The following is a 21517-nucleotide window of genomic DNA, read 5'->3' as shown; positions in this document are numbered from 1 at the left end:
AGTCGGTCCGTCTCTGGGAAGGTTTTCCACAGCAGACGCTTACAGGTGTCTGCTCCTTTCCACCCGGACGAGCCGCGTGTCGGGATTCCTTTCTCTCCGGTTACACACACACTGCTGCCAATTGCTGTTTGGGAGGTTGTTTCTGCTCATACAGAGTCAGGTAAACTTTCTCACTTTTGTTTCTCTTTGTTGTGTATGTGCGCTGTGAAGCACTGAGAAAACTTCTCTACATGTGAGTCCCGTCGCTTGACAGTGAATCAACTCAGTTTTGCATGATTTGGACAGCATTAACATACCGTTAGAGGTTGTTTGCATCCGGCGAGGGTGATTTCCCTGACTTTCATTACCTGAACTGACTTTTTATTTCATATTTCATGTGTCTTTCTGTGCCAACACCGGGGGTTTCCAACACATTTGACTGTGACCTGCTGCTGCTATCCTGCTGACTTGGAATGTGAAATGGTGAGTGCTTACAAGTGTTCATTCACAAAGGAGGGAAGTAAGAATCAAGATACTTCACACATGATGTCTACACACATGTTGTACAGGAACTTGTCTGACTGAATGTATTACAAAGAGACATTATTTTGTTAGCTGCTCTAAGTTCAAATGTAGGTTAAGGGTTACATGAGGGGTCAAAATGTTGCAGAATAGCCTACCTTTGTTTTAGTGAAAATGTAGCTCTACTGGTTTGAGTAGCAGCTGCTTAAAAAGTGAGAGTATTTTAAAATAACTAGTCTGGGCTTTTCCCTGGTGCTCAACACAAATCTTACCTGTTCAGATGTCTCTGTGACATTTGATCTGTGGACTTTTGAACGTGCTGATTGTGTTCTTTATCTACGAGGACTATATCAGCATTTTTCTTAACTCATCTCTCCTCATAAATGCTGAACAAGAACTGTTTGACACACACTCACACACGCACGCACACACCTGATCAAAAGTTTACTGGGCACAGTCAGACAGTTCGGAAATGGGAAGTCCTCACCGCATGTGTTTCCCTTTAGATTCTCCCCGAAATAGACTTGTGCATGAATCAATGAAGGAACAGCTTTTAGTTTGAATACTTTCTGTCATGGCTCACACGCTATTAAGAGCTACTTTGCTGAGTTGTAATTTTGGTCCATACGGCTGAGATTAAGTCTTATTTGATTTTTTTTTTTTTTTAGTGTTTTACACATAAGGTAACAATTGCTTTTTACAGTGCCCTGTGGTCGGTCTTACAGTCCAGTAGCTTGAACAGATTTATGAAGTTGAGTGATAAAGGTGGATGTGCAGGAGCAGGGAGATAAGGCTGGGCAAAGTCCAGGAGAGCTGTTCGTTGGCTGATTGTACCGTGTACAGTTTCTCTCTGTAAGGTGTTCATGAATGGATGATTGGAAACTGTTGCTGAGTAGGTGCTTTTGTTGTCTCTAAGAGGACCCTAGTATGGAAAATATACCTGCTCATGCCCCCCCCCCCCCCATGCTGTAATTATATTGAGAACTTGAACCAATGGCAGTGGAACCCCTGACAGATAATTGTCTGATGCTTCAAGTGGTGAAATCTCTCACATATAGCCAAAGCTAATACTGTGTGAGATCAGAGATATAAAAAAGGGGGAAAAAATGTGACAAGGTGAACATAGCACCCTAAAGCCCTTTATAAAATGTGACTTTATTTCTTTACCATCACAGTAACAATCTGTCAGGCATGTTGACGACAGGGGACACAACATTGCTATGAGTTTCCCTTTTACAACACATCTCGCTGTTATTGTGCAATATTTAGATTCTTAAGAAGTCATATTTGTGTACACCTCTTTAAAGCTCTGTGAGGAGTAATTTAGCTCATAATAAACACACTAAAGTGAATATTGATGCCTCTTCTACAAACACAAATGAAACCAGCAGCGTAATAGTTTACTATTTTTATATTGTTAGTTGCTAACCCTTTAATGCCTGAAACAGCAGCTGCAGGATATGTGTCAGATGAAGTGACCAGTAGCCTGCTGAATCAGCCATTTTTACATTTTTCATGACAGGGATTTACAGTGAGTGATAGGTTTCACTATTATAAAGAAAGTAGGATCAGGTTTAAGAATTACAAACATATACTAGGGTCAGCCATTCAACACATTCCTCACAGGAACTCCAGTGAAAATTCCTTAATTTGGCTCTTTTCCCTCTGTTTTGGTCTCCACCATCTCCTAAAGTAAATATTTAGTTATAAGACCTGTTTCCACTGAAAGGAGCTGTACATACACAGTATCAGAAAGTGTGCGCTTTCAAATAGGATACTTGTGTGTGTCACAATAATTTTGATTAAAGTGACATTAAACTAAGTGGGTGTGGTTTGATTAGATTAGATTACAAGTGACTAAACCACCCACTTACTGTTGTTATATCTTTATTGCAAATGCAACCAATCAGTGATTTGTGAAAGGAGGAATGTTGCATCATGTTATCCAACGTAGCCCAGCCGTATTTAGACCAATGAGAAGAAAAGTACAGAAGGCCTATCTCAAACAGCCAAACTGTGTCAGAAGAAAGGAGTGCAAAGTGGCACTTAAAGATCAGATGAACACGGCCGTACATACTGTAAATTTATGTGATGCCAGCTGTTACATGGGAAAGTGTATTTAAATGTTGTGGGTGACTATGTTTCTGTCCATGTTTTCCCAAGCAGGGCAACTGGTACACTGGAAGGATGTAATTATGGGCAAGAGGCAGGGAATTTCCAAAATCTAACTTTGACTGGAAGGCAAAGTGAAACAAAAGTGAAACAAAACTGTACATTTAGTCAGACCATAAGTTGAAAACTATAGAGTGTGAAAGTGTTGTTTATATGGCATTAAAAACAAAAGGGAGGTCTTGACAACCTACAGTAGAAAACATTTAGTTTACACCTTGTTGACCTTTGTTTGGAATGAAGGAATGTGTTCCTTTTTGTAATATTAAATTTAGTGCTATTCCAATCCTAGCTGTCTGTTATGCACCTCCTCACATCAGAAGATGTTACAAAAGATTAAACCTTCTCCCTGTGGCTTAAAGATGGACTCTTTCATTCTCACAGTTCTGAATTATTCGGCTGCAGACATGTTAGCCTCTTTGCCGCTCTACAGGAGAAACACCCTTCTGTTGTTTTGATTTAGTGTCGCCTGTGATAAAGACTATCTCCGACTATTTATCTCAGGAATCTAAATCAATACTATTGCCGGGTCAGTTGATGATGAGTAGCGCTGGCATTGTACCTGAAGAGAACACATTATTTCACCTGATGCTCTTTGATTCTGTGACTCACTGTTCTCCTTTGAACAATTGAAAGGCTAGAGCGAGGCCATGTGTGTGAAGCAGGGGTTAAAGGTCAACAGAAATAGTCTGCAAATCTCTGCCATTATCTTGATGTCGTTATAAAGACATGCAAAGGTTGGAATGAAGTCATTTCTTTCAACTCTCTGTGGAAGAGGCTGTCTTAAGTTTTAACATTACAGTCACAACCTCACGGTGTGCACTTTACTGTGTGAGCATGCTGCCGGTTGTATAATTAAACACCTTCAGGACTGTTTAACAGTGAATAAAATAATATTATTATTTTTACATTTTTATCGAACTTTTATTAACATCTGAATCACTTTTTTTCACTTTTAAAAGCAATATTCCATTTTGCACACTGTTGTACTCTGAGGTTAGATATTTTTTATGATCGTACTTTCAAAATAGTATGATCGTATATAATCTGTAAATTATCAGGATAAAATAAGTAACATCACTACAAGTCTTGTTTTTTTCCTTTATATTTTTTATTTGAAATTATACATTTTTTTATAATTTGCAAACAAAGCATGAAATACTCACATTTGAGACCCTTAGACCAGGTTTTTCTTTTTTTTTTTATACTTTGCATTAATCAGATAGCAGATACTCAATCAACTGATTGTAGTCAGAATAGTTTACACTTCACTCGATCTCAAATGCCTAATTGATTAAAGACCTTATCGTTTTAGCCCTTAAAAATAGATTTGTTAGTCATTCAACAAAAACATCTGTAATCTTTTCCTTTTCCAGGGCATTATAATTGCCTTTCAATGGTACTTTGTAAGATGCATCCTCTGAATTGTAGGAATTGTTTTCCTTTCTCACCAAATATATTTGAATATTTAATGTCTTCAAAACAAGCTATTTGAATGAGTTGCCTTGAGCCTTAAGAAAGCCACAGGATGGGCATTTTTCCACAATTTTTGATGTTTCCCAAACCAAACACTTGGTTCAAATAAGCATTTTTTTAACTGTAATATTAAAAGCATCAGCCTTAAGTGTTAAATGCAAATAAAGCCATTAGCACAGATCTGTAGCCCCTTTAGGTGTCCAGCCGTTCAGTGAGTTGAAGTGAGCTGATCTGGACACGTGAGTGCAGGGCTGCTTCTGATCCACAAAGCCTTCGGCTGCTGGATGAGATAACACGTATGACTCAATCTTGTTGAGTGGGGAGATAAGCTTGTTGGGAGTCTTGTTATCTTGCACTGTTCCCTGATCACACAAGAGTAGTATGAGGCTGCCTTATAAAGCTAAAGCTCCTGGGACAGCACCTCAACAGTGATGGGGTATTTATAGTGGAGAGTGGGGGTTAGCCACAGAGTGGACAGTCTTTTAATTGCTACTCCAATGCCCCTTCCTGTGAGGAATTTTTTCCTCTCCTAAAACTTGGATGCACTGCTCCAGAATTTGCTTTAATCTCTCAGGCCCTGACCTTCCATTTGTCTGAAATAACTATGTAAAGATCATGCTTTACCTCAAATAGGACTGCATATTTGACCTTGAGTTTCTCCTTCCAATACACCAATGTGATAAATCAGCTCAAATTTTGCAGAAACATTGGTAGATTTAAATTTTATATCAAGTTTTTATAATGCTCCTCCTCCATCTTGTTCTAGAAGACTTAGTGGATGGATGCTTTGAAATGAGTACTTAGAATAATGCCTCAAATACAACAAGTTACAACAGCTCTTGTGACCCCATGACTTCTCTTCTTGTGCCATCACTCGGCCAGAACTTTATTTTATCCAATTTAGCAACCTTTAGCATGCTAAGATGCTTAAAGTTGCACGCGGAAGACATAATGTCCACTTTACTTTCGGATTGAATTTAAAGCAATACTGCGACAAAGTGCAGCCTGCTGAAGTTGCAAACTTCACGTCTGTTTTTTTTAACATGCTTGCTGAAGTTTTCCACAACTTTGCATTTAAAAAAAGTCAAGGAATTAAGAGCCCTGCAGAGGCCTAGTTTAATGTAATGTTTCCTTTGGATTTAGAAGGATAATGGACACAATCCAATATGTGCACTTAAAATGGATTTAGTCCTGTTAATCTCTTGACCATGTTATAATGATGCTTGGACATCAGACAATTTAGCTCGTTCTCTTAATCTAAAGTACTGACATCTATAAAAAGTCCCAAAAGGGAAGAGTGATTGATAAAAATTGCTGCAGTTTCCTTTCCAACCACATGTTAGACATGTGCCGCCCCTCCCTTCTCTGTAAAAATGCCTTGTCTGCTATCACTTGACGTGCACAATCATTAGCCTGTGGCTTTCCAAAGGTTACAAGTACAGACCATGTTAATTATTTCAAAAGATAAGATTTACTCCATACATGCAAAAAGCCCATCACCAACATAGTAATAATCCCTCTTGCATTTACCCTTGGCTTTGACCTTTCTTAGGGAATGCTTTGACCACAGTCTTGGTGTTATTTTGGCATGCATGTTTGGTGACCTGTAGCTCTTTATTATCGAAGACTTACAGCGGAGTAGAACTAGGCAGCAGGGATCAATTGCTTTGGTTAGTTATGGGGGAAGAGCCAATCATAGCTGGGGCCAATTCACGCTGAGTTCATTCAGTTCAAGTGATAACCATAAAATCTCAGTTTATGATAATGGATTCATATATTGAACAATGGATATTTCTTTTTAGAACAAAACATCTGCTTGAGAATGCTGTATTTGGACAGTGCGCTATTTCCGGTTGGTTGCCATAAATGCATCCTCTATTGTAGCATGGCCCCTGTAGATTGTGGTGTCTCTGTGCGAAGGCTGACGACAAATTGGAGATGTGATTATGCGTTTGAGCAGATATCATTTTCAGACCAGTAGCATGTGTTTTTCCCCAAGACCTCCGAGGTGGCAGGGAATGCTGGCCTTGACTTGTTTTTTTAATTGGATAACATGGGTGATTTGCCATGTATTGTTGGGGCCATGCTTCAACATAATTATGTATTGATGAAGTGCCAGCTAGCTCGTTCTGACTGGAAATGGGATTGCTGTAATGAAGTTTGGGAGGTGACTGATTTTAGAAACTGAGTGTTTACCTATATTCACACACATTAGGATTTAGAGGGCCTTACCCCCTGAACATGGCCTTTCAGAATGACTTTTAAATTGCCTAATAAGTTGAAATCAATTCATTTTATTTACTGAAGTTGACTTAGATTGCTGTGTTAGCAGATAAGTGTAATGCAGCTTCCTTCAAGTGTACAGTTAAATACAATCAAGGTCATTAAAAGGGACAGTCAGATTTTTGTAAGTACATTTTTAACGAGTATGAAAACATAACCTTGTGCTCCCTCAGATACACTTATGTTTTCATTTTTGACTCTAGATTCGAGGCTTAAAGGGTTCAAGGTTAGGATGAGCTGCACAGGAACTGGGTGTCTGTAGACAGCAGAAAAAAGTGAAGCGTTAAGCAGCCACATAGGCTAAGTCGAGTCCAGAGATCACATGTTGTCTGTCTTGTGGTGGTATTAATCATTCTGCTGACCAAGGGCTGCTCTGTCGGCTCTGGAGGAGTCATGGATTTGGTCTCACACTTATCTGAAAGTCACTAAGCATACAGAGAGCAAGGACTCAGAATACTCAGATACACAGAAGAAAGTCAGAATGTCGGATATCTCTGTAGAGGTTTGGGCGTACTTTTACTCAAATATTTAACAGTAAAAAAACTTTCCAAAGAGCATCTGTTTCTTCATTTAATCTAAATTTTAACATCATCAAGATCATTTGTCAATCATAAACATAGCTTCCCTTAAAGTGGAGCACTTCTTCTCAGAGGGAGGTCATCAAAAACATGTTACATTAACTGAAGCAAAAGTAAAGATAACTCGGAACATGTGACAGCCAGGTTCAAGGTTTTGTGCTCGCTTCAACAGTAAAAACATAAAACTTGTCAGCTGAGTAAAGTCTGGGCCTTCTTCCATGTTTGAAATTACACATTGATCAAAGAACTTAAAGTGGAAATAAAGTATGCTTTAATATTTTCCTGACCGTCATATACCATTGGTTCTGTTAGCAGAAAAGCTAAGAGGAATTATGTCTGCCCAAGTACTTTTCTGAGAATCTGAAAACTTATCTGCAGCCTACTATTCATACTCTCATTGTAATGGTCGTCATTGGATTGATTATCGTTAAGTCAAATGTCCCTTGGGTTTTTGAAAAGCTTAGCTAGTGCTGCCAAGACCACTGAAAGTCAACATTTTGCAGTCCAAATCCACTATTAGCTCATTGTTTTTCCAAATAAACCAAAAATAATGCAACTGAATATAAAACTGAGAAACAGCTTCCAAGCTTAAAAGGCCAAACAAGCTGACTGCAACATTGTATAAAATGGTTTGGAACTGTGGTAGACTGTTGATTTTATACTTCGACACAATAGATTTCAAGCAGATGTCTGTTTTGTCTTCTTAGATGTGCCTTTACGACCTCAAAGGTTGTGGATAAATTGGCATAGATCCCTCAGGTCGGTACAGACCTAAGCAGAACACATTATTGTGTCTGTTTAAAGCGAATCCTCACGGTTAATGTTTTGGTTACTGTTTTGGGCTATTGCTCCTCATGCTGATGCACACAGCGGTGCAGGAGCAGTATCTGTCAACAGAGCTGTTATTACTCCTGCACAAGCCAAAAACAAATCAAAGATTACTAAATTAAAGTTCCATTGGGATTAGGTCTTTTTTTCTTTTCTTTTTTTACAACACCAGTATGCAAGCTTTGATATTCCCTTTAGAGACACGCAAGTGTGCAACCCTTCACTTCCAGTTCAAGAATGTTTGTAGGCACGCAGTCACCACCCACTGGCCAGACGGACCATGATGAGCAACGTCTCAGACGATTAGTTGGCTCATGCTCTAAAAACAGGTCCCGATTGTTTGGCTGTGCAGAGTCAAAGTCAACTTCGTTATATTTGTTGTACAGTTTGCAATAGCAAAAAGATATGCTGTGATGATGTCAATTTCTCCTTACAAGGTTTGTCAATTACAATAAAATCTGTGCCTTGAAAACAAGAAATGAATGGGGAAGTGAAAGAACCTTACTTTGAAGAAACAATAGACTTTCATTATGTGAAATAAGTCACAGCATACATACACCATTTTCCTGTTAAAGGCGAGGTTGTCTCTAGTAATATTGTTCCCTCAGTAATTTAATAATAATAATAATTTAAAGGATGATGTTGCTCCCAATTTAAACCCAGCTATGACACAGCAATGAGTCAATACAATGCCCCTGTGAGAAAACTATCCTTCTTACAGCCGGGGTTATGTTTACAGGAATATTTAGTTACCTCAATTGTTCTCCCATTGCAGCTCCAATCCTCACTCGTCTTACTGATTGTTCACTTGTGTGTTGTTAGAAACTTTAAATTTGCACATGAACGACATTAATGGACTCTGTTTGACATGTGGATTACATGTTGTGGATGTGAAACAGTCATTGTTGTTGTCCTTGAGCTTGTTTTATGAGCTATGCTACAATTAGCCAGAAGCTGAATGAGGAGCCAGCTGTCTGCTGCTGTACATAAGAGTTACACTGTGTGTGTGTTTATGTGTGTTTGTGTGTTATTACATTTACCCTCTACTATCTGCAAAGCTTTCCATGCGATGTGTCCCTCACTATTCAGGGGAATCATGTAAGACTGCAGCAGAAAATCCTCCGAAGCCGTAATGTACTTGACTGTGTGTTTTAACATTTGCATGGCATACAGTAAGTGTTGGCATGTGGTGTTCTACTTGAGCATGAAAGCAATTAGATGAAATAAAAGTCAAACCAGTGACCGGGTTGGGTCAAGTTCCCACTTGGAGGCGGGGGGGTAAAACCCACAAATCTCCCAGAGGGAACAAACCAGACACTAATTAAAAACTGGTTTTATGTCTGTATATGCTCGCTCACAACCGTGTGTGTGTGTGTGTGTGTGTGTGTGTGTGTGTGTGTGTGTGTGTGTGTGTGTGTGTGTGTGTGTGTGTGTGTGTGTGTGTGTGTGTGTGTGTGTGTGTGTGTGTGTGTGTGTGTGTGTGTGTGTGTGTGTGTGTGTGTGTGTGTGTGTGTGTGTGTGTGTGTGTGTACATGTGTACTTTTTAATATGTCTTGGATTATGTTTTTTAATAAGAAGAATATTATAAAGTGCTCCTGGTTGGTTGAATGCAGTCAATTTTATTTATTTTTTAAATCTGTTTGGAATGATGCTACGGCCTTTCTACTGTTTTGTTTTATATTAAGTTTATTGAGAGTGGGTCTGTATGGTGATGTACGTCCCAGTGAAACAGCATGACATAATGTTGAGTGAAATATGATGTAATTATGAACCACCCATGATCATGCTGGATAGAATCCCTTCAAAGTGATTTTAAAATAACTCTCTGGTTGAAAATGGCCATCTGTAATGTGATGGTGAAAATTAAATAGTTTTTCTGAGTTTATTTTGTAGTATTGTTTAAAATGATATATATGTCCTGCTTTTTCAAAATAATTGGTGTTGTGTAAGTCTGCAACTAACAGCTATATCGATAACCAAGTAATCTGCTATTTAGTTCTCAAAATGTAAGAAAATATCAACACTGCTCAAGTGATGCCATGTTTTACAAAAACAAAGAAATGCAGTTTTATGTTTGACACCAAAAGAAATAAGCATTTCTTTACACAAGGCATTGGGAGGGAGTCGGTCAACAGAATCACCCACTGTTGCCGCAGCTATCCAGAAAGGACAAACAAAACACTGGCTTTAGGGATGTCCTTGCTTTTTTTTTTTTTTTTTTCCAAGATTTTTTTTTTGGGCTTTTATTGTAAAGATAGGACAGTGGATAGAGTCGGAAATCAGGGGGGGGGGGAGAGAGAGAGAGAGAGAGTGGGGAATGACATGCAGGAAAGGAGCCACAGGTCAGAATCAAACCTGGGCTGCTCGCTTTGAGGACTACACACGGGGGCGCGCACACTAACCACTACGATACCAGGGTGGGCCTTTTCTTACTAAATATTTCACACTTTCCTCCACTATATATTTAGTTAAGTGTCTTGTTTATTTGGTGCAGCAGATGTTCTACAAACCCCAAAAGGGTTATCCTCAAAACAGAGAAGCTCCAACCATAGATAATTGACATTTTCCTTAAAAAATTAATAAAAACCATTAATTAGATATCTTAAAAAGTTGCTGGTCATATGTGTAGTAGCCTACCTATGACTGCATGTCAAATTAATGAATAAACCAACTGTACAAGCTTTAAAGTGGAATTGGTCTAGTAAAACATTTTCATACTGCACTTACAGTAGATGAGTTTGTAACCCTTGTTACATTCCAGCACTGATTCACTTTCTTTTAACAACATTAGCTTGTAAGCAGAGATTACTTGCACCGCATTAAACCAGATAAACAACAAACCTCGTGCCATTAATTGCCATGCTGTAGACTTTGCATGTGTGTGTGCATCTGTTGGTGGGGGGGGGGTGTGCTGCTGAAATAATGCCCCGGCTGTCCTCATATCCCACAATTCTTCTCTGGGTTGCATAGTGGAGTGTGATAGGTTGGCGGAGAGGGGAACTGCAGCAGAGTAGCACCGCTGTCAGGAAACACACAAGCTCACTACGAATGCAACTCGCATAACCAGCCTGAACGAGGACGCTTTACCTGGTAATAAACATTTTTTATTTTGCCGCTTTTACCTGCCTATTTTACCATTGCGCTGTATTGCAAGAGACGCTTCAAGGTTTGTACATTTTTCATGCTCCCCCCCCTTAGTCTTCTTGCCTTCTTATGCTCGTCTTGACCACAACCCCCCTGGTCGATGACGAATAATTAAAATAATAATAGAAAAACAATTCTACTGAATTCAGTCAAGCGGAAAAGTGGACTGGACGTGTCTCACCGTGTCAGAAACGTAACCTTTTGATGTCCCGCTGTTTTGCATTGTAGCCTGTTGGTGCGGTAACATAGTAGCGATGTGTTGTTTCTCGCTGAATGGGCTGCCTGCTGCGGCTAGTATTTTGAAGCTAAAAGTCAATGCTTAGTCGGATATTTCAAAGAAACATGCCGCTTCATGGTACAGTAAGCTAACATGCTCTAGTTTCGAGGCAGAAAGTGAGGAGTGGGTGACCGTGAAGATTCCTTTTTTTCAACCTTTATTCCGCTGTGTTTTGCATTTTGAAGGACAACGCTGAGTCACAGGCAGATGACGGTTTCCTTTTAAGACAATTAATGGATTAAAATAGTTACACAGCCGGAGGTTAAGACGACATACTTGGGTGTTTTTTTTTTTTTTTTGATCTGCAGTGCGGTAGGCGTGGTTAGGGGCAGGATGACACGAGCTGGAGCCTCATTTAGCATCCTCACATCCTTGAAGGCAGGGGGTGTAATGGCCGGAGTCTGACTTGACAATTTAGTTAAGATGCACAGTAAGCTGATGTTGCAGTAGCATTGAAAAGGCAGCAACATTGTGGGCCTTGTACGCAGACTTTGTGTCACTGTTCGTTTACCTGATGCTGTAAAGATAATTAGATGTTTTGTATATTCCCTACATTTGCAAACAACACAAACAACTTCTAAGGCTCTTTATTTTATATTACATGAAGACCATGATCAATCTGCAAAACATAAACTTATTGAAACCCTTTAAGAATGAATCACCAAGACAATTGAATTTGAATTTATTGTTATTTAATAGGGATGGTTCAATTTAACATAGTTTCATTAAAAAACATGAAACCGATGTGTTGCACATGTAGTTTATAGCTATGGCTTACTTCCAACTCTTATCCCTGGTGCAAATCAGATTTCATACATTGTTCTCAGAGTTTTAAGATTTTTAGATTATAACATATACCTCAGCCTTTATCCTTAGACCCTTGCTAAAGGGAAAAACTACCCAAACTAGGTCACTGTTAACTTATTACAGAGCTCCACAGAGACACAATGGGGTCATGTAGAGATAAATAGAAACAACTGCCTCTTTTTTTTCTGTCAGTGAAAAGTCAACAACAGGGATTCAATATTTTGCTATGTGTTGTTTAGCTGAAAAATACAATACACCAACATGTAGTCCATCAAGTTGTTCCTGTTGTCAAAGGTACAATACGCCCTTTGAATCCAGATTGCTTTTTAGATAGTTATGTGCAAATATGAAGATAAAAGCAGCAAAACATGTTGAATGACAAAGACTTACCTGCAACAATGACAATGATGAATTTGTTATTGAAGTCCATTTATGAGAGCCGCTTTTATGTATCGTATCATGGTAACTAAATATTTGTCTGCTCTTCAGAGAGAAAGCCTCTTGTTGAAGACATGACCTCAGACTATTTAGACACAATATAAACCAATGGATGAGTTAAGAAAAAAAGACGTGTTCAACATAATTCTTACTGTATTATATTTGTGTCTGCTTCTTGTTTAACAGAATAGGTCTTATAAAAAATACAATACAAATGGTTCACGGTTGGGTTGCAGTCCATCGACAGAAAAATACTTAAAATATTTGGATAATAAATGTTTGTCATTTTTAAAACTGGTATTTGATTTTCCTATGGGAGCTTTTGCTAGCTTTCTTGGTGTGTTACTATCCTAAACTATTGGTCTTTTGATTTATAATATTCTTTTTGCACAAAAATAATAATATGTTGACTTTGGTCTCTTGGAAACTTTGATGATAAATTGCCACTCTGTTTCATTACTATACATCCCCTTTGGCTGACTCCGATATATGGAGTATTCTCCAATGAGTACACGAAGTCAAAAATTATTACTAAGAGAAGAACATAAATCGCTAATTAAGTCACAGCTGATTTACTGTTTACTAAAGCTAATCTCATAAAATACTTAATCCCTATTGGTCAGTCTCAGCCGCTCTAAAAGATGTTAATAGCTCTCCATCAAGCTACCGAGATTTCTTTCTAATCTTTTATATCAAAAGGGGGTTTTACCTTGGCTGTACAACTGGATTAAGACTTCCTTACTCCTGCATGAATATATTTTAGAAACTGTCTCCCTATCAGACACAGTGGTGATGCTTTTGCCTGGCTTTTAAAGAAAACCAACCCCTGGCCTTAAGTGACTGCAAACCAACAAAGACGTTCTAATCGTCTTGAGTGATGAAGTGCACAGTCAAGTAGAGATAACAATGACTGAGCCGCTCTGGTGGTTGTCTCCCCTGAATGGCTTTCCTTACTGCTGGAGACAGTAATGCTAAGAATGTAAACGCAGCAAAGTTGACAGGATTTATGGCCTCCTCAGCAGAAAATACTTTCAGCTCAGAGTCACCTTCATGTGACCAGTCTATACCTTCCCCATTTTCTGCTATGAGATATGAAGTCTCTCTGTCTCGTCTAATTTGGTATATAAAAAAAAATATATAGAAATGCTTTTTTGTCACATTTATTTATTTTGTCTCATGAAACAACCTCAATATTTAGCAGTGGATAAATAAATGGTGTATATTTTCTTATATTCTATCAAAGAGATGGTTTATTTTACCCACCCTAGTTATATCAATGAGAGTGGATGGAATAACTGACGGAAACATTTTCACAGTATTTCAAAAAAAGCCTCAGAAATGACCATAAAGTTAAACTAGAAACATTTACAATCATTACAAGAAACACATACTTAATTTAGCATTTGTTGCCGTTTTGTATTGGACTGTAGGTTTTATCTAGCTGGATCTATTAAACTGGCAATTTAGTTCATGTGAAATTATGTCCTTTTCCCATCCAGAACCAACTACAATAATAAGAAATTAAACAAATTATGTCACAAAGGACTGAATTGTTTTGCCGGGTCACTGATGTAAATATTTTGTAGCTTGATGGGAACATTTTGTAGCATGTTGTGTTTATGTTTACCGTCTTGTTGACCGTGTAAATGAAAGATTAGTTGTCTGAACTGTTTGTACATTAGGCTTATGCTGCACCAAAGCTGGAGAATGTTCTGGCTGAACTCACTGAGGTAGAAAACAGATCATGGCTGTTTAAATGTCTTGAATTGTTAAGGGGAGAAGAATTGGACAGTGCAAGCTGTGATTTGTTGTTGAGGGAAAATGTGCATGTCTTCTAACAACTTCAGCTTGCTGTGAACATTTCTATTATTGGCTTGTAAGGCGTGTTAGCTGGGTCAGTCACTTTTGGTTTTTATTTCTCACAGGAAAGAGTCAGAGTTACAATAAGTTCCTCGTGTTTCTTGTTACACCAGTTTAGGTGGACTGACACTAAGGTGGAGACTACAGAGCCAAAGTTTTACTGCTGGCATTTCTCTTGATGTCCAATAATTTGTTTAATCTCTGAGATATTTGGAGATGGTACTGGAGAGCATGTTTGGAAATAGTCTTCACGGTTCCCACAGTGTTAGGGCTGCAGCTTGCTGTATGTTAACTCTTCATTGTTTTCTAGATATTTAAAGTAAGAAGGGCTTTCTGATCATCGTAAAGCAGGTGGATTTTCTTGAACTTAAAATACAATTATTCTTTTATTGTTGGATGCCCAAAATAAACTTAAATTACATGCAATTATCCCATCCAAAGAAAGCGAAAATTGGGCCTATACATGACATAAAACAGGGAGAAATGTCTTTCCACTATTCTAAAATCAAGGTGATTGCTTCAGAATTCATGTTTTGTTAGTTCAACAAAAGAAAAATCAAAGACTGATTGTATTTATTACAGTTTAGGAAAAGTAGCAGCAAATGTTTGCATTGGAGAAGCTGGGACCATGAAAATACTGCTATCTTTGGTAGAAAGATTACCTACATTCCGACCTCTGTTATTGTAACAGTACAACTTAACACCAGTGGTTTCCATTAATAGTGCCAGTTTTTGCATACTGAGCTAAATCTAATTTTTCATCTCTGATACGTCATGGCAGTAAAGGGAATTCATCAAGCTCCTCAAATTTGTTGTGAATAGGGGAACAAATGGTCCCATTGCTGTCCCATTCATGATTGAACAGGTCAATAATTTTTTGTGATGTTTGGGCGTCAGGACAGATGAAAGCACTTCAGGGATCAGTGACCCCACTGCAGAGGTGTCTCAATTTAGTGGCCGGACCAGCTACATGGTATCCTGTTACAGTTGTTACATTTGTGTGTGACAGCTGTCAGCCCTGCAGCTATGAAGAGGGGTGGCATCAAACATGTATGGCAACCCAGCTCGGGATGGGCCCTGACGTGTCAAAATACGCGAGCTATTCCCCTCATTGTAACCTCCAGAATCCCCCTGGGGGGGGTTATGGGTGTGGGGGCAAGGGTTGCAGGGATGGGCCCAGCTGTGGTGTTCTGGCTATTGGCACTCAGCACAGATGGCCGTCCCTCATCCTCTCCTGAGTGTGTGTCTCCATGTGCAGAGGCCACTTTCCAACAGTGTGCATTACCAACACAAATGGACCTTTAAATGGAGGTTTGCTTGCACAGGGCAGCACACAGCATTTAGTGTCAGTGATCAATTATGTAATGTAGATGCATACAGTACTGATAAGCCTCAGCTTGTCTGTTACTAAGGACATGAAAACCCACTACTCACCTGTACACTGGATGTGATCCGACTTGGTGTGTTTGCTGCTAGGCAGAGGGTTTGATAAACTGCACATTAATTTGACTGATATTGGAAAAAAGTAATGAGGTAGAAGTATTTGTGATGTAATTATTCTTTGGAGGAAGGTTTGTGTCTCGAGGCCGACAAGTAGATGGATGGTTTCTGCTGCTTCCCTTGAAGAAGATGCATCTCAGAGATTATCAGGTCTTATCATCTAAGCACAAGTGAAGATTTGTGCTCCCCATCAGGGTATAGCCGAGTGAAACTGTTTTTATATGCTCATTTTGAAGATAAATTTGCAGTCGTCTTTGATCTGTGTTCGGCATTGTTTTTTAAAAATTGTTTTTTCTTTTTCCTTTCATTCATTATGGTTTTGAATTTTCATGCACTGCGACTGGGTTATCTGTTTTGTGGAGCCCACATTAATTTGCAAACGTTTTATCTCTTCTCCTAAGGTCCACATTTATCTCCTTATAATAATTCATTCAGAAGGATGTGGATCTCGTAAGTGGACTCGAATTAGTTTGAGTTCTCTTAAATGCTATTAAACCCACCCTTTATTGTTTTCACTTTCTCTCATGAATGTCTGTTGTGTAACATCAGCAATCAAGCGTGATTGTTTTTCTTTATCGTCAAAGATAATTGAAACTTTTCCTTTATGTTCAGCTGTAACTCAGAGTGATAATAATCTATTGGTGCAGTATTCAGCCGCTCCTGTATACCAGCATTAAAACCAGGGCTCTAAATGAGTTGTGAATTCAGCTTTCTGAATGCATAATGTATGTGCCAGTCCATGCTAAAGGCCACACACAAGGCCACTGTGTGGGCTGTTGTGTGGCCCTGTGAAGAGTGCCTGTCACCAGTGACTGAACGTATTCTTCCTCCATTTCTATGGTGCTAAGATGTTCCTTTCCTCCTTTCCTCCCCTCTGACCGTAGTTCCTGTTTCATAGCAGGGGGTTAAGACAAGCAAAGGTTGGCTGTGCAGCCATCATCTGTCAGCAGATCGGCGAGCCGCTCCTCAACGCGTGACACATCAGAGAAGGAGAGTGTTTGACACCATTCTGGTTGAACTTTCTTTAGTGTTTTTTTAGAAGTAGTATGTTCTTTAAATAATGAATTCTGCTGTTCATAGCCGTAATCTAGATTTAGTGATCTGAACAGCTTGTTTATACAGTAGCACCTGATGTTGAAGCTTAGAAAGCATTTGATCAGCATATTGCGTTCACTGACCCCTGATGATCCAGACTGTTACAAAAGCAAGTGCAGAAATGCAGAAATAACACAAGACTCCCAAGTGTTTTGACTCTTCTCCAAACCCAGATTTACTGCTGACTTTTAAGGCAACATTATTCTGATCCACTTAAACACTAATAGATGAAGGTACCTTGAGTTAGAGACAAACTGCTTGTCATAGGAGACTCTGCACAAATAATCACTCTGGAGTTTTATTGGAGACAATGAAACGTTAATTTCAGTTCAGCACAAAGTATTTTACGATCTTCAGAAATCTAGGTTGGGCAAAACAACACAGAAGCATGATTAATGCACTGACTCCAGCAGTTAATAATCCAGCTTTTTGCCTGCCAGTTCCAAGTTTAGTCTTGAGTTTAAGTCAAGTTTCTTATTTCAAATTGCAAAAAACAACCTCTTGGGTTTTGTTTTTGCTTTGCACCGATTATTTTTTTGAGCTGTGGTTTTCCACAGTGGCTCATGCTGTTTTTCATTCACCATGTCAAAAGTTTCGGGGATAACCTCGACCCAATGTGTCTTTTGTTGATCCACATTCGGCTGTCCCCAACCGAGACTGAAGTCAGAGATCCTCCCCTGATTCCTCCCTCCACTGAGTAAACACAGACCTATAAATAGAGCCCAGGGAGACGCGGGCTAACAGCAGAATGACAGGCATCCATAGTACAAACCCCCAGCCTCTGAGCAGCAGAGGTTGAGTGTTGTCGTCCTGCACACACGCCCTCCAATCCACACATCCCGATGTCAGGGCCTGTGGGTACTGTAAGAACAGGGGCCCCCAGTGTCATCCGTCCTATCTGTCGTCTCCTTTTTGCAAAACTGGCCATTGGACATTTCCTCTCATTACCCACTTTCAGGCCCTTGGGATCGCATCTGTCGCTGTCGCTGGTATGCTGCTATTCACAGAGGGAGAAGGTCATGCTATGAAAGAAGTGTACCCGCGCGGTTCAGATACTTTGGATAGTTGTGTGTGTGTGTAAATACTCTGCAGGGAGACAGTGAGGTCATGAGGGAGGTTGTGTAATATACAGGGAAACTGAATTCTTATTATTCTTATATATGTCTGCCCAATGTATTGTTTTAATTAAAAAAATCACAAAAAATGGCATCTCTATTTTGCTTTTTGACACTGAATATTCTGTTGTTAGGGATTCTCAAATGTGTAGGGCTCATTGATTTCCAAGAGGCACACAACGTAAACAGAATTGCAGGATTTTAAACCAAAAATGGAAAAAAACCTTAACACCTACAACGTTGTGGAATTTGTCATCCTGTCTCTGCAATTTTTTCTAAACACATCTTTAGTTGCTGCCCCAGGACAGAGACTGGATAAAGTGTTTTGAACTTGTTTGTCTGAGAAGATAAAGATAGGATATATTGTAGAAATTATGAATTTCAGGGCACCAGCAGTCTCAGCACTTTCCTTTATCAGCTGCTGACACTTGTGAGATTATTGAGAACAGGACTTGAGTGCACGTAAGCCACTTAGCATGTATTTCATTTTTTATCCTGCTGTCAACAATATCCCCATCCCTGCATTTGCATTAGAGAGGAGCTTATCATTACACAGAGTTGAAAGCGACAGTAGATCAATTCATAACAAAGTCAGCTGACTCATCTACTTCTCTCTCTTTCCTCCCACTCCAGCGTGATTTACCATGACGACTGAAACAGGCGCGGACTCGGAGGCCAGGCAGAACAAGGAGACGGAGAAGGGGAAAGCTAAGGCAGCCGAACCGACGTCGCCTCAGAACCAGACAGAGCAGCTTCCTGCCGCTGCCGGACACAGCACCCCGGCCAGGAAAGAACAGGTCAGCCTCTTCACAACCACAGTCACCCATCATTTTTCTGTGACCATGGCTTACAAAATGAGGATCCAGCCCGGTTGTCATTGATAGCTTGAATCCAGTGAAAACCCCTTAACCTTTTGGATGCTTCTAAATTATTTGACCTGGCACTTAAAGACACTTTAGTACTTCACTTGAGGCTTTTTTTTAATTGTGTATACACTACATATCTCCTTAGATAAGGTCTGAATTTGAGAAAACATTATACGCCATTCATCCCACTCCTGAATGAATTGTGCCTTTGTGTGGAAAAATGGAAATGACCAAGAAAAATACTGACGACATGACCTCAGTGCTCTCAATGGTGGTTACGGCCCCACTTCAAATGCATCCATTAATCAGTCCATGCTTTTATGTTGGAATTGTGGTAAAACACAGACTTGGAAACCCTGGACAAAGTTTGTGTGTTTTCATCCCCTGCATTACGTCAGCAGATCATACTAATTAACGTAACTTTACACAGCTGTGGGAAGATTGAGTAAACCGAGCTACTGAAGTAAACCTCATGGTGTTGTGGTGTAGATCCCTGGTGTAGAGCGGCTGAATGAACACAGATTACTAGCCCTACAACTTTGCCAGTATTGATAAACTTTCAAACCACTGTAGTTCACTGTATAAAGCAAATATGAAAAATGCTTGTTCAAATATGATTGTTTGCTGTTCTGTCTGCTTTTCCACCTCTAATGCTGCTGGAGTGCAGCACTGTCTGCTCAACATGCTGTTGCTTCTGTTGGTGTTATCTTTTGAATAAATTGTGCCATCTGTCTTACCTTGTGTTTTTAAAGAGTAGAAAATCTCCAGTTCAGTGTCTTTTTGAACTAGTGGTCTCTGTAAGGAAGAGGAGTGTAGCCTGCAGCCCGATTCCTTTTATATCTGAGACAGCCCAAATGTTATCTGAACACTTAAGTGCTTCTCTGCAGACTTTGGCCCCACCAACCTTCTGGGCTCGCTTTCTAATCGATCTACAGATTGGATTTCCAGCGCATCCAAACTGCAGGTGGAGACTGCCTCAGACTAAAGCACATTCTGGCCCTAAATTACTTGTTCAAGGAAAAAAAACGGTGTGATTGGCTGTTAGTGCAGACAGATTTTAGTCCCCAATATGATTCAGAAGAACAAAACTGTTTTATCACAGCAAATGACTTGCACTGCGTGAACTTGCTAGAAGCAACACAACAGAAAATAATTTCAAGATGAAAATGAAGTGAAAATGAAAATGGTCTCAGGTGTCAGTAGAGCAGGGATCAGCTCTAAGCTTTGTGTTTTGTTATATTTACAATAAGGGAACATGTTGAGCATGAAGCTTATTGTCTAATCGGAGATTTTGGTCAGTTCAACTCTCGGTTAAGCTTACACGTGTCCATTTTTCTTATTTTAAAGCAACTATTAGTGACTCAACCGGCCAGTGTCTGGACAACCAGCTCCAGACATGCAGAATAAACCGAGATGGTTTGAAGATTTTTTTTTTTTTTGCCCTCTCATGATCTGCCACGTGACCGAGCATGAAACTGCAATTTGAGCATGCTGAATGTGATGCTCACAACCTCACTGACCCAGCAGTGTGTGGCTTTTATCATGATGTGGAAAAATGACGTGTTTCATCAGGAGAAGAAATAGAGCATGAGTTTGTACAAGAATCATAACGGCCTGTATTGAGAGAGAGCAGCGGAGGCAGGGAGAGCTGATGGATGGATTCATTATGTCCTTACCATTGTAGCAAAAAATCAAAATGAAATAGAATATTTTATTGTTGTTTTAGAAATATGATACACACCCTTGTGGTGATCAAAGATAGTGAACATCAGGGTTAGGTAAATATTCAAATGGCCCTTATCAGTCCACTTTTTCCTGAGGAGAATATTGCCTATAAATGCACGGAGAGAAAATGCAGAGATTCTTATTTTCAGGAGATCATACACAGATGAAAACATATTTTTTAATTTAATATTTCATTTAAGCCAATACAACCTTTTAAGAGTTTCCACAAATATCCGTATTAGTCATCACCTATGAAGTTAATCCATACACAGGACATTGCTGGCAACTAATCTCCCTATCGATTGAACTGAAATTTTAACTCCGGCTACTCAGGTAAGGTAAAAACATTTTGATCACAATGTAACATTGGCTTAACACTGCCTATTTAATTGTCATGTGAAACAGTTCATAACATTATTTAATAATGAAATAGACTGCGATTAAAAATGCTGCTGAATTTGTCATGAGCCAGAAACTACATGATGGGCTTGCAATAATATAAACATGAAATTTTAGGTCAACTGACTAGTAATTTTGTTGCTGACTATCGAGGGTGACGACGTTTCATCATTTAGTCGACTAATCGCACACGTTCCTAATCCATAAAAGTGCCCCTCAGAGCCGGTCTACAGTAAACAGAGCTCATCGCGTCACACTGAAGGTGATGGATGATGCTCTGCCATTGACAGATCTGTGTGAATCAGCCGGAACAAGGCTGAGAAAAATCACAGCGCTCTGACACAACACTGTCAGTCTTTACTGTGACACACACACACACACACAGCACACTCAGGCTGAGAGATTTTTCTGGTTCCGCAGGGTCAAAATACTTTATGAATGAAGTGGCCTGAATTT

The 21517-nt window shown here is 39.4% G+C and overlaps 1 protein-coding gene across 15 annotated transcripts in view; it reads left to right on the top strand.

Annotated features, from left to right (window-relative positions):
• Positions 1-21517, top strand: part of epb41l3b (erythrocyte membrane protein band 4.1-like 3b) — a 54402-nt gene continuing 32885 nt past the window's right edge. For 2 of the 15 annotated variants that reach the window (XM_065954284.1, XM_065954283.1), the window contains exons 1-3: positions 217-462; positions 10806-10925; positions 18705-18868. In XM_065954284.1, the coding sequence (XP_065810356.1) occupies positions 18716-18868 (153 nt within the window). In that variant the 5' untranslated portion in view covers positions 217-462; positions 10806-10925; positions 18705-18715. Of the gene's footprint in view, positions 161-213; positions 463-10805; positions 10926-18704; positions 18869-21517 lie in introns of those variants that run through there. The other 13 variants (XM_065954289.1, XM_065954288.1, XM_065954291.1 and 10 more) reach the window with 11 other exon arrangements.

The sequence above is a fragment of the Labrus bergylta genome, chromosome 4 (genome assembly GCF_963930695.1).
Source record: "Labrus bergylta chromosome 4, fLabBer1.1, whole genome shotgun sequence".
Lineage (NCBI taxonomy): Eukaryota > Metazoa > Chordata > Actinopteri > Labriformes > Labridae > Labrus > Labrus bergylta.
Note: the sequence above shows the minus strand (reverse complement) of the source record. Positions and strands in the feature narration are given on the sequence as shown.